This window comes from Maniola hyperantus, chromosome 2 (assembly GCF_902806685.2).
Source record: "Maniola hyperantus chromosome 2, iAphHyp1.2, whole genome shotgun sequence".
Lineage (NCBI taxonomy): Eukaryota > Metazoa > Arthropoda > Insecta > Lepidoptera > Nymphalidae > Maniola > Maniola hyperantus.
In genome coordinates, this window is record NC_048537.1 from 16,509,424 (window position 1) to 16,525,791 (window position 16,368).

The 16,368-nt window shown below is 44.2% G+C and overlaps 1 protein-coding gene and 1 non-coding gene across 2 annotated transcripts in view; one reads left to right on the forward strand and one right to left on the reverse strand.

Moving 5' to 3' along the window:
- Positions 1–16,368, forward strand: part of LOC117988209 (NBAS subunit of NRZ tethering complex-like) — a 43,458-nt gene that overhangs the window by 24,237 nt on the left and 2,853 nt on the right. Inside the window, exons 28-37 of the mRNA XM_069507895.1 lie at positions 3,563–3,774; positions 5,317–5,504; positions 11,426–11,584; positions 12,862–13,022; positions 13,328–13,515; positions 13,905–14,041; positions 14,303–14,392; positions 14,528–14,653; positions 15,274–15,450; positions 15,791–16,044. Coding sequence (XP_069363996.1) covers positions 3,563–3,774; positions 5,317–5,504; positions 11,426–11,584; positions 12,862–13,022; positions 13,328–13,515; positions 13,905–14,041; positions 14,303–14,392; positions 14,528–14,653; positions 15,274–15,450; positions 15,791–16,044 — 1,692 coding nt within the window. The remainder of the gene's footprint in view (positions 1–3,562; positions 3,775–5,316; positions 5,505–11,425; positions 11,585–12,861; positions 13,023–13,327; positions 13,516–13,904; positions 14,042–14,302; positions 14,393–14,527; positions 14,654–15,273; positions 15,451–15,790; positions 16,045–16,368) is intronic.
- Positions 11,048–11,120, reverse strand: TRNAF-GAA (transfer RNA phenylalanine (anticodon GAA)). The gene has a single exon. It is a non-coding gene; the product is annotated as a tRNA-Phe (tRNA).

Sequence of the window (16,368 nt, forward strand, 5' to 3'; positions counted from 1 at the left end):
ACATGGAGACTGAGGGTGAGTCTAGACCAATGTCCAGTACCCCGACCAGCACGTGTCTACCAACTACTACTGCTACGACCGCTTCTCTGTACCCGACGACATCGACGGGCAGGCGCGCGTGGGCCAAGCCGCGCTCAAGTGGCTCTACATACAGAACTGCCTGCACGCGGGGGACACCAACGACATGGAGACTGAGGGTGAGTCTAGACCAATGTCCAGTACCCCGACCAGCACGTGTCTACCAACTACTACTGCTACGACCGCTTCTCTGTACCCGACGACATCGACGGGCAGGCGCGCGTGGGCCAAGCCGCGCTCAAGTGGCTCTACATACAGAACTGCCTGCACGCGGGGGACACCAACGACATGGAGACTGAGGGTGAGTCTAGACCAATGTCCAGTACCCCGACCACGGCGTGTCTACCAACTACTACTGCTACGACCGCTTCTCTGTACCCGACGACATCGACGGGCAGGCGCGCGTGGGCCAAGCCGCGCTCAAGTGGCTCTACATACAGAACTGCCTGCACGCGGGGGACACCAACGACATGGAGACTGAGGGTGAGTCTAGACCAATGTCCAGTACCCCGACCACGGCGTGTCTACCAACTACTACTGCTACGACCGCTTCTCTGTACCCGACGACATCGACGGGCAGGCGCGCGTGGGCCAAGCCGCGCTCAAGTGGCTCTACATACAGAACTGCCTGCACGCGGGGGACACCAACGACATGGAGACTGAGGGTGAGTCTAGACCAATGTCCAGTACCCCGACCAGCACGTGTCTACCAACTACTACTGCTACGACCGCTTCTCTGTACCCGACGACATCGACGGGCAGGCGCGCGTGGGCCAAGCCGCGCTCAAGTGGCTCTACATACAGAACTGCCTGCACGCGGGGGACACCAACGACATGGAGACTGAGGGTGAGTCTAGACCAATGTCCAGTACCCCGACCAGCACGTGTCTACCAACTACTACTGCTACGACCGCTTCTCTGTACCCGACGACATCGACGGGCAGGCGCGCGTGGGCCAAGCCGCGCTCAAGTGGCTCTACATACAGAACTGCCTGCACGCGGGGGACACCAACGACATGGAGACTGAGGGTGAGTCTAGACCAATGTCCAGTACCCCGACCAGCACGTGTCTACCAACTACTACTGCTACGACCGCTTCTCTGTACCCGACGACATCGACGGGCAGGCGCGCGTGGGCCAAGCCGCGCTCAAGTGGCTCTACATACAGAACTGCCTGCACGCGGGGGACACCAACGACATGGAGACTGAGGGTGAGTCTAGACCAATGTCCAGTACCCCGACCAGCACGTGTCTACCAACTACTACTGCTACGACCGCTTCTCTGTACCCGACGACATCGACGGGCAGGCGCGCGTGGGCCAAGCCGCGCTCAAGTGGCTCTACATACAGAACTGCCTGCACGCGGGGGACACCAACGACATGGAGACTGAGGGTGAGTCTAGACCAATGTCCAGTACCCCGACCACGGCGTGTCTACCAACTACTACTGCTACGACCGCTTCTCTGTACCCGACGACATCGACGGGCAGGCGCGCGTGGGCCAAGCCGCGCTCAAGTGGCTCTACATACAGAACTGCCTGCACGCGGGGGACACCAACGACATGGAGACTGAGGGTGAGTCTAGACCAATGTCCAGTACCCCGACCACGGCGTGTCTACCAACTACTACTGCTACGACCGCTTCTCTGTACCCGACGACATCGACGGGCAGGCGCGCGTGGGCCAAGCCGCGCTCAAGTGGCTCTACATACAGAACTGCCTGCACGCGGGGGACACCAACGACATGGAGACTGAGGGTGAGTCTAGACCAATGTCCAGTACCCCGACCACGGCGTGTCTACCAACTACTACTGCTACGACCGCTTCTCTGTACCCGACGACATCGACGGGCAGGCGCGCGTGGGCCAAGCCGCGCTCAAGTGGCTCTACATACAGAACTGCCTGCACGCGGGGGACACCAACGACATGGAGACTGAGGGTGAGTCTAGACCAATGTCCAGTACCCCGACCACGGCGTGTCTACCAACTACTACTGCTACGACCGCTTCTCTGTACCCGACGACATCGACGGGCAGGCGCGCGTGGGCCAAGCCGCGCTCAAGTGGCTCTACATACAGAACTGCCTGCACGCGGGGGACACCAACGACATGGAGACTGAGGGTGAGTCTAGACCAATGTCCAGTACCCCGACCAGCACGTGTCTACCAACTACTACTGCTACGACCGCTTCTCTGTACCCGACGACATCGACGGGCAGGCGCGCGTGGGCCAAGCCGCGCTCAAGTGGCTCTACATACAGAACTGCCTGCACGCGGGGGACACCAACGACATGGAGACTGAGGGTGAGTCTAGACCAATGTCCAGTACCCCGACCAGCACGTGTCTACCAACTACTACTGCTACGACCGCTTCTCTGTACCCGACGACATCGACGGGCAGGCGCGCGTGGGCCAAGCCGCGCTCAAGTGGCTCTACATACAGAACTGCCTGCACGCGGGGGACACCAACGACATGGAGACTGAGGGTGAGTCTAGACCAATGTCCAGTACCCCGACCAGCACGTGTCTACCAACTACTACTGCTACGACCGCTTCTCTGTACCCGACGACATCGACGGGCAGGCGCGCGTGGGCCAAGCCGCGCTCAAGTGGCTCTACATACAGAACTGCCTGCACGCGGGGGACACCAACGACATGGAGACTGAGGGTGAGTCTAGACCAATGTCCAGTACCCCGACCAGCACGTGTCTACCAACTACTACTGCTACGACCGCTTCTCTGTACCCGACGACATCGACGGGCAGGCGCGCGTGGGCCAAGCCGCGCTCAAGTGGCTCTACATACAGAACTGCCTGCACGCGGGGGACACCAACGACATGGAGACTGAGGGTGAGTCTAGACCAACAACAATAGCAGATTGTACGACAAGACCATAAAGCGAGCCATTTTATTTGAGAAGTTTATTTACCCGAGCCGAAGACGAGGGCAGATATTTAAGTCGAGGATAAATTTGTTTTAATACTGAGTTATATTCTGCTTTTCATTTCAATTGAGAGGCAATATCAAATATTTGAAAAGAGCAACCGCCGAGTTTCTTGCTGGTTCTTCTCGGTAGGAAAGGCATTCGGAACCAGTGGTAGATGCATCTGACTATTCGTAAGTACTTGCAAAAGTTTATTCGAATAAAAAAGATTTTTATTTTATTTTAAATTATTATTATAATACATGGTGTAGGCGATATCGTTCTGTACAGCAGTGCAACACCTCGAACAGGTAGGCCACTCAGCTTGTGTTGAGACGTCGGCCCCTCAGACACAAACTTCTCTGGCAAATATCTGAGGTACCAGACGCCCCAACGCTGATTTTCAGTGACCGCCTTTTATACTACCCACACATAATAAATATTTTAAATACTTACATATAAAAAAATGCGGAACCGGAAGGATTCGAACCTGCGTCTCTCTGGGAACTCCTTAATATAAGATATCCCGAACGCTCAATTAAACTATCATGTTTTGCTCTAGTGGTCCACAAATGTGCTGAAGAGATACTATACAAAGATACGCCGCTAAGCATAGCCTGCCTCCTTCGCTCCACTCAGGATTACACGCAAGCTAAGAAGCTGATAGAGGCTCAGCACACGGACGCGGCGGTCAGCGCTGCGCTTTATGCCACGCTAGTGAAGTGCAACTCACCAGAGTTACGTGATAACGTCTACTTGGCTGAACCGAGGAAGGTAAGGCCTGAAGCAATTAAATAAGTAAATAAATAATCTTTATTTGATAAAAATTTACAAGGTATATATAAGTACATAACCCTGGTAGTAGCAATGCAAAGTTCCTGGCCCCCAAACTAGGATTCCCTGTGCTATGGGAAGCCAGTCTTTCGCCCGAATATAAATAGGTAGGTAAAATTAATGTAAATAACTTACTTATAAATACATAAACAGATTACAGTTAACAACTAAACATTAAAACAAATAAGTAGTTTTCTTATTAGATGTAGGTAGATATAAAAGAGAAACAAAAAAAAACATTAATAGTCGATATTCCTGGCCCCCGAACTAGGATTCCCTGAGCTACGGGAAGCCAGTTGAATATACTTAGTTGTACTTAGAGGATAACAATATAATTTAGTTAATCTAATTCAAAAGATTTCGTTCATTCCTTCATAGAAGTAGGCAGGTAGCTGTTGAAACTATAGTGCCAGAGGTGAGCGGAGTGACGACTCCACGCACACAAAGTAAATGTGGTAGTATATGCAAAACATTGAGATGCTGGTGGATTGTTTAAGTGTATTTAATTTATTATATTTTTCATTATTTACATTATTTTATTTAGATATGTTATATTCCTGTATAGGTATTGCTATGTATACATGCGTAATTTAGTTCCTAGATGAAATAAAAATATATTTTATTCAATTAAACTTTTATAAGTACGTTTGAATCCTATCTAACCTAGGTGACCTAAATGTAAAGGACATACAGTACAAATTCATTTAGTTTTCCTCTTCTCAGTTTCTGCCCAGCCTTAAGGGCATGGAGTCAAAAGTTTTAACCGATATTTTCGTTATACATTGTGGCTAATTCCTTTGTACACAATCTCTAAACTAAACTAAAATATCACGTCTAAATCTATTGCTATCCCTTTCATAATGTTGCTTGCTGAAAAGGAAAGCACTAGATTTAGACCTGTTAATTTAGTTTAGTTTAGAGATTGTGTACTAGAGAATCGGCCCCAGTATGTAACCAGTCGCTAGCAAAAACGGAAACAGATGTTACTACTGATAATTACTAATAACACACCACAACAAAAAAACGCAAAAATCCTGTGTTTTCTAAAAGTTCACAATATATGGCAAATAAAAAATCTTACTGACGCTAGAGGTCAACGAACGTTGCGTGAATAGGCCACTCAAGGTCAATGCCGCGTCGTTGGTGAGGCATTGACCCCGAGTTTTGCACGTTATACTTTGCGTAATTCTATTATCACTAAAGCTACAAAATAAGGCAAATGGTTTGTGGCAACACAATCTCTAAACTAAACTAAATTAACAGGTCTACATCTAGTGCTATCCTTTTCTGCAAGCAACATTATGAAAAAGAGATAGCAATAGATTTAGACGTGTCATTTTAGTTTAGTTTAGAGATTGTGTACAATAGGAATTAGCCAATAAGTTCCCAAAATCCTTGAACCAAAGTGTTTACAGAACAATTTTTTTAATACATATTTTTGCTTCAGTCTACGGAATCTTTCACGCATTTATTTTGTTATAGATGGCATGTATGACGTTGAAACAAAACAACGCGTCGGAGGAACAGATGGCCATCATAAGGCAGTGTATAGACAAGCTGAGCGGAATGGGGGAAGTGCTACGGATAAGGAAATTGGGGCTCACTGTCAACGGCCTGCTGTTTAACGCGGATGGGGACTATAGGCAGGAGATTATATACCGATTAGCAAGGTTAGTGCATTCTGCTTTACTAGCTGGTACTCACGATTTGAGAGTGTTCTGGAGTGGAGACCCCGTACCGGTAAGCGCAGTGTAGGACGACCCCCCGACCCCCCGCCCGCTGGACCGATGACCTGAAGAAGGTGGTGGGGAGCGGTTGGATGAGGAAGGCGGAGGACCGTGTTTGGTGGCGCGCTCTTTTGGAAAGGCCTATGTCCAGCAGTGGACGCAAACAGGCTGATGGATTGGATTGTGTTCAATAGGGAATGATATACCGAGCACTTACCCTTTGCGCCAGCTGCAGCATAACACCCTGGGCCCAGGTCTTCTGTGTCGATAACACCCTATTTTTCACATATATATTGTCTTGAAAAGAAAGTGGTCACTGGTTTCAGTTAAATCACAATCACAACACATCGATTGAGTCCAGATTCCAGAAATTAATTTGTTTTGCACTGGAACGCGTGCTTATCGATTATTGCAGTCGATCTGAGTGATATGATGGCGCCGAATCGCCAATCCGAAGAACGCATTGACATGCGTTGCATCGGCGCTAGGGGGCGCTCGACAAACCAACCCAATGAACAATTACGAAAATAAATATGAGATAAATTTGCTAGAAAAAATCCTCCAAATTATGTTGACTTTGACATATATCCTGTTCCAGTACGGAACATGCCGCTCGCCTTAAAAGAACGTAGATCTTTTAACTAACTTTATGACTAAACTAAACAAAACTAATGAACTTAATAATTAAAAATAATAATGGTTAAAACTAAATATATGTTTTAAATTTAATTTTAAAATAATTTCGGGAAAATTGAATTATTGCTCAGGTAGAGGGCAAATTTTAACGACAGGACGTTTGAAAAGGGGCTTGCCATGTTTCAACGTCACAACTCGCGTTACACCGTCCGATCCAGGATGAAGGGCGTGAACTCTAGCCAGGCGCCATTGCAAAGGAGGCAAGTTATCGTCACATACGAAGACAAAGATGCCTTCAGAAATAGGAGGGCCGTTATTATGAAACCATTTGATACGCTGTTGAATATCATGCAAGTATTCGCGGCTCCAACGGTTCCAGAAATGTTGGACAGCTTGCTGTATCCAACGCCATCGCGTAAGCCTGTTAGGTGGGGCATCTATCAGTAAAGCATCAGGAACGGCTGTAAGAGGTTCCCAGATACAGTTTTCGGCGTAAACAACGAAAGTTTTAAGAAATAGACGTTTGGATCTCATACGTGAGGCGGACAATATCCCCATGGAAGACTGAGTTTGCACAGAGCTCGCACACAAATATTTGACGCGTTTATGTATTCGTTTGTGAATCGCGTCTCTGCCGAATAGTGTCCAATTTTGATATAAGAAATACTGCACCGTTTTAAAACTGGCATGCACTAGCATGTCATCAATTAATGAAGTGATAAATGCTTGTTTCTTTGGTAGAATTAACTGATGTTTCGAGTTGTAGGTGAGTAAAGTTTTATGTAATCGTTCGCCAACACGTAAGCATTCATTGTTGTCTAAGAAAGGATTTAAATGTTTTAATATATTGGAAGGACAATTTCCCTCGGAAATATTGATAATTTCATCACGGGAAGTGGTTATTTGAACAATTTTAATTAGTCGGTTTATAGCAAAGTTAAACTCCTGGATAGATACATGATTGGAACACGAACTTTTATTTCTCTTATATTTAATGTAAAATCGGAACACAAGTGCCAACTTTTCAAAGGAGGAAAATCTCGAACAGAAATCATAATTATCAGACTGTGTGATTGTCAGTCGTAGCTTTAAGGAAGCGACTCGCGTTTTGCCGAGTAACAGAAAGATTGAAACTTTAACGAGTTCATTAGTGTGACGCCAATAAACACACGCCAGGTATGTTCTTTCAGTGGCATCGGAAAAGTCATTTAAATGAATAATATTATTCGTGCCAGTAAAAACATATCGTGGGATACACACGATTTCAGGCCGCTCGCCATGAGTGTCGGCGGGCTGGACAGCGGCTATTACGGCTGGTGTGTTGCTATGCCATTGGCGTAATTCAAAACTGGCTAACTTACAAAGTTGACTTGTTTTGGATTGTAACTTAAGAGCCCTTTCGACGGTGCTCTCACTTGACACAACATTATTAATAAACACGTAATTATTTAAAAACTTTGAACCAATATGAAAGAGGTCTGCTTCGTCACTTGCGAGATGCTTTATCGTACGCAAAGCAAGATGCGGCGTGACGGCACATAGGTGAGATTCACATATTATAGGCTGTTCGGGACTGAATCGCAGCACGACTCTGGTTCGCGTGGTGCTGAAGTCTTTAGTTACGCAGTGATACGAGAGCTTTAATTGTAGATTGCATTCTACGTCTTTGCAAATAGTTTCTTCCCGTGTCATGGACCGCTGCTCAGGGAAGGATTTAAGCTCCCGAAACTGTTGCAAATAATTGTCATTAGCAAAGGAGCTCAAGTATGCATGAATGTCATTTGAGCATGAGTTAACAAACGCAAGTGGGGGGAACGAATCGAAGGAAAGCTTACCTGACAACAAGTAACCGAATACACTATTTATAGCTATCGGCGTGCCAGGTAGACCAGAGATAGTGTTGTTCAGTAAAATTTCCGATAATACATCTGCACCCAAGATTACCTCCACTGGTTGCGGGATATGAAAGTTAGGGTCTGCCAAGCTTAGGTTTTTGATATGTGCCCACTCAGTACGAGGTAAAGGCGCACTAGGCATTTGTGAAATAAGTTTAGGTAATATCATTGCATCAATTGGTATGACTGGTTTGTTTTGATTTCTAGGGGTGATATTGAACGAGACTATCCCCCGTGGATAGACAGGTTGGTCATCTCCAATACCGAATACCGGTACGTTTATTGTCCGTCGCGATAGACCCAACCGCTGCGTGCCAGCTTCAGTGATAAACGTCCCCTGACTACCCGTGTCGAGCATACAGCGAACGGTCCCGCGGTCGATGCCGTCAACACGCACGTTGACGAGTGCAGTTGATAGCAATACGATATGAGAGCGACCCTTAGAAGCCGTGGAGCAAGCATTTATATCGCCGGTATTATCGTCATAATATTTAGAATCACAATTAGCGGCAACCGGGAGCGAGGAGCCGGTATTGCATTCCTCCATAGAAGCACTGTTATCGTCGGGTGTAACACCGACAGCTGTCGAAACAGTGGGTTTATTTGTTTGAGATATACAAATCGCACTGTTGTGACGATTAAAACAGTATTTACAAACAAAGCTACTCTTACAGTTTTTCCTTTCGTGTTCCAGGGATAGACAATTTTCACAGACGTTTTTTCCTTGTACGAATGCATATCGATCTTGTGGAGAAAGATCTAAAAACCTTTTACATTTAGATAGGTGATGAAAGTCACCGCAACAAATACAGACCTTATTATTATGCGTATAAGGTTGCGATTGGCTAGCGGACTCATTAACGTTAGCGGGATACGAACCGCGCGCGATGCGACTCGTGTGAGTCACAGGCGCGGTGGGCCGGCCAGCGGAGGCGACAGCGGCATTACCGCGCGATTGTGAGCTACCCACTAGGTTATCGATAAATTTTGATTGACCCGTAATTTCACACGCAGCGAGTTCACGTTCAAGAAATTGAATGAGAATATAAACGTTTGGAATTTCAGATGGACTTGCCAACGAAAGTTCAAAACGTTTTCGCACGGAATGCGGTATTATTCGTAATAATATATTAAGCAATATAAAACTCCATTGTTTTACGGGAAATTGCATCGTCTCTAATGCCTTTATATTTTCTTGATAGATATTTAACAATTCCCGAAGGCAAGATATTTTTTCTGAACATGGTTTCAAATCCAGAATTTTATTTATGTGTTTTGATGCGATAACTCGTTTATTGTCGTAACGAGACACCAAAGTATCAACGGCAATTGTATAATTATCTTCCGTTATAGGAATAGATTTTATTAAGTTATACGGTTCACCCTTTAAAGTAAGTAATAGGTAACGGAATTTTTCTACCTCCGTGTAGGCAAGGTTGTCGTGTATTAAGGAACAATAAAGATCGTAGTAAGACTGCCAATCGGTTGATTCACCCGAAAATGACGGCAGGGGAAGTTTTGGTAGTTTGTCAAAATGGGTGCTAGAAAATGATGGGCGTTGTAAATAGATGCTAGATCGTCTACGCTCTTCATCCGTTTTTTTTAATTTATTTGAGTGTTTTAAAATTTCAAAGTAACAGTCATTAAATTCATTGCGAATGTCTAGTTGTTCCTCTTTATCAAAACACTTTGCCTTCATTAAAGTTCTCTCGATTTTAGTTTGAATTTTTATAAATTTCCGATGTTGAGCGGTTAAGTCAGGTAATCGCGCACGAAACTGTTCTTCATCGGAAACTAGATCTAGTGTCCTTCGTAGCTCCGAAATAATTATTTCTCTTTCGTAAATATCAAACGCTGCGGCGTCGGCCATATTGCGTAGGTAACAAAATGCACCGAATTCGAACGCGTGGGGATTGATAGTTTACGGAAAGAACACAAAGTATTTCTAGAAAACACAACCTGGAGGTTTATAATGCGGTTCGAGGCACCAAAAAATATATGTTCAATAGGGAATGATATACCGAGCACTTACCCTTTGCGCCAGCTGCAGCATAACACCCTGGGCCCAGGTCTTCTGTGTCGATAACACCCTATTTTTCACATATATATTGTCTTGAAAAGAAAGTGGTCACTGGTTTCAGTTAAATCACAATCACAACACATCGATTGAGTCCAGATTCCAGAAATTAATTTGTTTTGCACTGGAACGCGTGCTTATCGATTATTGCAGTCGATCTGAGTGATATGATGGCGCCGAATCGCCAATCCGAAGAACGCATTGACATGCGTTGCATCGGCGCTAGGGGGCGCTCGACAAACCAACCCAATGAACAATTACGAAAATAAATATGAGATAAATTTGCTAGAAAAAATCCTCCAAATTATGTTGACTTTGACATATATCCTGTTCCAGTACGGAACAGATTGGATTGGCTTGACTCACGATTTAGTCCGCGTGGATTTAGGTTTTTTAAAATCCTTGAGGAAGTCTTTGATTTTTCGGAATAAAAAGTATCCTATGTCTGTCTTTAGGATGCAAGTTGTCTTTGTGCCGAGTTTTATAATTACATATTTGTCTGTTGAACCGTGAAAAACAGACGCTATGTTACTGATTCTGAGGTCAACTAAATTTTAAAGTATTCGCCTCTTTTTCTTACCAATGCAATAAGAAAAGGACAGACAAACCTAATTTAATTTAGAACTGTCAAACCTCTTGACTTTAGGTGCCAGTCGTGAGCCTATTTTTAAAATTTGTAGAGTGCACTAAAATGAGTCTTTAAATTTAAAATTCATTTTCCGTCCTTTCTTAACAATACTAAAAAGAAAAAAAACATCAGAATCGACACCATATAACTTAAGGATGATTTACTAAAAAAATTTTTTTAAAAAATTGATTAGGTACTATTTATCGATGTCTAAATTTTTGAAATGTGCAAGTGGAATAATAAAAAAATCTGCCGAAACCAGGGATTGAACCAGGGACCTTTAGATCTTCAGTCTAACGCTCTCCCAACTGAGCTATTTCGGCTTGTGATTACATGACGAAATTTATTATCGGTACAACCAATTGGATCTTTGTTATCAATAAAATTGTTTATATTTCTCACATCTTATAATTTTACTATCAAAAGTCAATCAAATATCAATATCAACACAACGCATCTCTTGTCGTGGCATCGTGTTTTACCATTCTCAAAAGGTATTTTCCCCAAGTCCAAAAAGACATGCGCTTGACCATCCGAACTTAGCCTGCTGCGACTTTTGCGCAATCGACCAATCTATTTTTATATACATTTCTTTGACTATTTGCTTTGACTCATTGACATTTTGTAGATTGGGCGGCGCGGAACACGCAAAGCTCGCGTGTTCGCTGGCGAGCAAGTACGGGCTAGATGCTGTGGAGGTGTGGTTACAGTACGCCACCGAAGCCCAAGCGCGGGTCGCGGCCGACACGTTGCCGCCAACTGCCTACAACGTTGAAGCTGTTGGTCGGTAAGTCGCGTTTTACTCGACTACGGCAAAGCATCGTCGTCGAAATCCCATCTACACGCATGAAACGTTTTACGTCGTCATTCCTCATACGCATGGCTAAGGTTTGGAATACTCTTCCACGATATGTGTTTCCTACCAATTACAACCCGGGTATCTTTAAAACAAGAGTGAATAGGCATCTTCTAGGTAAACGCGTCCCATCTTAGGCCGCATCATCACTTCCCATCAGGTGTAATTGTGGTCAAGCGTTTGCCTATAATGAATTAAAAAAAAACCAAAAAGAAGCGTTATGATTTTACTAGTCTATGTACGTATTTCAGCTTATAAATCTGTAGGCACATGCAATTTCTCGATAACTAAATGATGCCAGCGACTTCTTCCGCGTGGATTTAGGTTTTTTAAAATCCCGTGGAAACTCTTTAATTTTCCGGTATAAAAAGTAGCCTATGCCAGTCTCCGGGACGCAAGCTATCTCTGTTCCAAATTTCATAAAAATCAGTCAACCGGATGGGCCTTTAAAATCCCGTGGGAACTCTTTGATTTTCCGGGATGAAAAGGCCTTTGCCCATCTCCGGGATGTAAGCTAACTGTACAAAATTTCGTTAAATTTTTATGGATCTTATTCAATGGTGTGTGTAACAATTGAATGCGTTGTCTTTGTGCTTTTATAATAATTCGACGAATTCGAAAATGATTTCAAGTTCACCAAAAAGGAGTGTTCTCATCGAACTACGAGAGTGTTGGAATAGAGACTATAGAGACTCCCGACCAAATTTTGGCCACGGCGGCGGCCAATCTTTACTAATATTAGCCACCAAGAAGATATTTTTCTACAAAATCCCCGAGCACTTATATAAAACATTTGAAACTCCGAAGCATTTGATTTTTGGTCAATTGGGTATTTTCCTACTTTTGAATTTGATAAATATTATTACTTAAAAACTAGGATAAAAATAATGACGTACGCTGAAAAAAATATTAAAATCCAATCAAGATTTACAAAGTTACAGGCACTTTAATTTTGGAGTGGGAGGGTCTTCTATCCCTTTCTCGCAAAACGAAAATTTGTATGAAACCGCACGAAGCTACTATGGCATTAGTAAGGTGTGACGTCAAAATGCTATGTCGCTATCTCTGTCTAATCAGAAATATTTAAATGCTTATAACTTTTTTGTTATTTGATCTATTTAATTAGTTTTTTTCAGTTTTCGTCATTATTTTTATCCTAGTTTATAATAAAGTAATAAAAAAATTGGAGTGAAATACCCAATTCGTAGTATTCGAGACACTCTGTGGCCCGCGGTCCGAGGTAACAACCACGCAGCTCTGATCGACTTCTTCACGATACTGAAGAGCATCGATGAAAAGACTCAACTGTGCGGGCTCACCGTGCTCGAACATATCAAGCTGCTGAAGAAAGCCAAGGCGGCTTCGCCAGGTTTGTTGCTGTTCTTTAATAATAATAATAAACATATTTTATTTTCAGATATTTCTTTACTCGTTTATATATTTTTTATTCCATAATGGGGTTGCGCTTGACAATCATTCTTGAAAATGGCCGCTCTTTTTTGAAGGTATTAATCTAAATATATAAAAGGAAAATGTGACGGACTGACTGATCTATCAACGCACAGCTCAAACTACTGGAAGGATCGGGCTGAAATTTGGCATGCAGATAGCTATTATGACGAAGCCATCCGCTAAGAAAGGATTTTTAAAAATTCTTTTAATTTGCCCTCACAGAGCTGGACTACAAGCTCCTTCTAGAGCAGCCTGCCGCGGAAGAGTTCACGGGCCACATGCTGAGCATCATCAAGCCGGAGAACGTGGGGCTTCTGACCAAGTTCCTGCGCACACTGCCGCCCGCCTTCAAGATACCCGTCTCTATCAACTCGCTGTATACCGCGTGGCTCACCAAATACTTCTTTAGCGTGAGTATTGTAGTGAAATAAATCAATTTTATCCCTCTAGGCAATGCCTTCTGACAAGTTTTCATCGATGTATAAAATGAGGAATCGAGGGCCCAAGTGTATCCCCTGAGACATACAAAATTAAAAGTATTTTTGTTGTAAAATTCTGACCCACTACTAACTTTCCCAACGTTCCCGATAGTATAATAAGTCTATGTTAACCAGGGTATAACAAATATGCCACTATATTTTTTTTAAAGAATATTAGCCAAGTTGCTGACTAATATTCCCCTTTCCCCTTCAATTAAGCGTAAAGCTTTTAAAGTTTAAAGTTTCGGTTTCGGTTTTCAGTCCGCTCCTTTAAACGTTGAGCTTTCGAGGCTCTATTACCAAATAATTTCGTTCATTAGGAAGGAATGGCGGGCGGCAGTAACAAGAAGTGGATGCAGGCTTGGCGCCAGTGCGCCAGCTACTTCACCAAGCTGGCCAAGGAAGAGCTGCTCAAGTTCGTCGCCGCCACGTGCTTCTCCGCCGAAGCGTTGCAAAGGTACCATACCCGGCAGGAGCACATTGAGCTTTACAAAGGGATAATCCGCAGCTTCGGCTTCGTAGAGCATCGTCGTTTTGTCGCTAACTTAGCAGTCTCAACGACAGAGACAACGCTCTACGAAACTGAAGCTGCTGATTATCTCTTTCTAAAGTTCGATATTATGTCAAGAAATTTTTGCGAGACGTGGAAGAATAAACTGACAAATTTTTGAAATGTGAAAATCCCAGCAGAAAGTAAATAAAAGATTGCCATTTTTAGGGTACCGCCGGGAACACGTAATCTGATGATAATGCAAGCCGTGGACTATTGTCAACAAGAGCAAGAAAATGATTTCAAGTTCAACAAAAAGTAAGTGTGTAGACTTCCCGATCTCCATAAGGATTAGCCGTCTGTGCAAGAGATATTATAGTGCACAAGTGTGTGCGCAAACATAGGTGCACTCTCTGTCTCCTCGCTCTTACACAACACGGTTTAATTTTCCAGCGAGCAGACATGGGCTCAGATAGGACAAGAGTTGACGCGCTGGGCGCGCTTCCTGGAGAACTACCACTCGTCCAGCGTGCAGGCCGTCGTGGACGCCAGCGACGTGCCGCGCGAACACTACTGGCCGTAAGTTCACACTTATATATACCTCAACAAAGGTCTAATAACCTCCATTGTATGCGACACCTTAAGGGAACAGTTGTCATCATTCAAATGGATGACCTCGGGGTGTCGAAAAATTTGGAGTTCATAAACATCTTTATCTGGTGGGAGGCTTCGGCCGTGGCTAGTTACCACCCTACCGGCAAAGCCGTGCCGCCAAGCGATTTAGCGTTCCGGTACGATGCCGTGTAGAAACCAAAGGGGTATGGGTTTAATAAAAACTGCCATACCCCTTCCAGGTTAGCCCGCTATCATCTTAGACTGCATTATCACTTACCACCAGGTGAGATTGCAGTCAAGGGCTAACTTGTATCTGAATAAAAAAAAAAAAAAAACATCTATTTTCCTTATTGTAAAATTAATGTTGCCATGTTTGTATCTTAATATATATCTATCTAATATATATCTTAATATATGACTGATCTATCAACGCACAGCTCAAACTACTGGACGGATCGGGCTGAAATTTGGCATGCAGATAGCTATTACGACGTAGGCATCCGCAGAATTTTTGAAAATTCAACCGCTAAGGAGATGAAATAGGGGTTTGAAATTTATGTCCACGCGTTTGGTTTTCCCCTTAGTGATTTAGAGATGAGTCACGGGGACGTAGAGAGAGTAGCGTCGGCGCTGGCCCAGATCCTCATGCGCGGCGGAGTGCGCGCTGCGGGGCTGACGTCACTGCTGCAGTGCTTGCACGTCACGCTGCAGACCGAGCAGGTGTTCCAGCACACGCTACAACACTGCGTGCTAAATCTGGAGTGAGTTTGAGCATTCTTTCTTTATGCAATACCAATAAAAACTGTCTAAGATTATCTGTGTCCCTTCATAAATTTTGCATTCACTAGGAGACCATAATGGGGCACGTGATAAAAAGTATTGTACAAAAATTGTCTTGTGAAGGGGAAGAATTTGCTGCCGATTACGATGAACACGTTTTTCTTACACAATTGGGGGCTGAACGCATCAGAACTCCTTGACTATTGTGCATGTCTTCATATAAAATGTATGACACCGAATGACTATCGCCTTCTTTCACGACATATCACATCCCCAACACAGTTAACATGTTGGCATTACTAATCAATTATTTAATTCCAGCGACATACAAAAACTAGTGACGCGACTCACACAATATCACAAGGAAGGTGTGAAATTCTCCGAAGAGTTTCTAGACCAAGTGATGAGCAAAGCGACCGAGTTTGGTCTGCCGCCGCACAAGCAGCTGGGCCTCCTGTCCCTGAGCCAGAAGACCAGGGTTCAGGATGGGGACGACTTGCTCAAAATCGCACAATCCACCGTCGACTTGTTCAAGACCGAGTGGTCTGATTCCGAATACGCACAAAATTTAACAGGTAACATAATAATATGATACTTAACTTTTCAGGATAGTATCACGTGATATGGCACAGAATACATTTACTCCAATGATATGGGCTCGATCTTGACAAAGGAAAGATAGATCTCAACAAAGGTACAGTGCGACAAGGCTATCTTGGCGCGTGGTGAAAATCGGAACTAACGTTGCCGTCAAGTGTCCCAACAGCGCCCCCCTGTCAATGTCACTCAAGTGCGAAGAGAGCCTTGTCGCACTGTATATCTTCTTCCGGACAGATTAGAATTATGCTAAAAATTTCGTCAGTGCAGCGTGATTTAACTCCTTGTAGTCCCATCTGTTG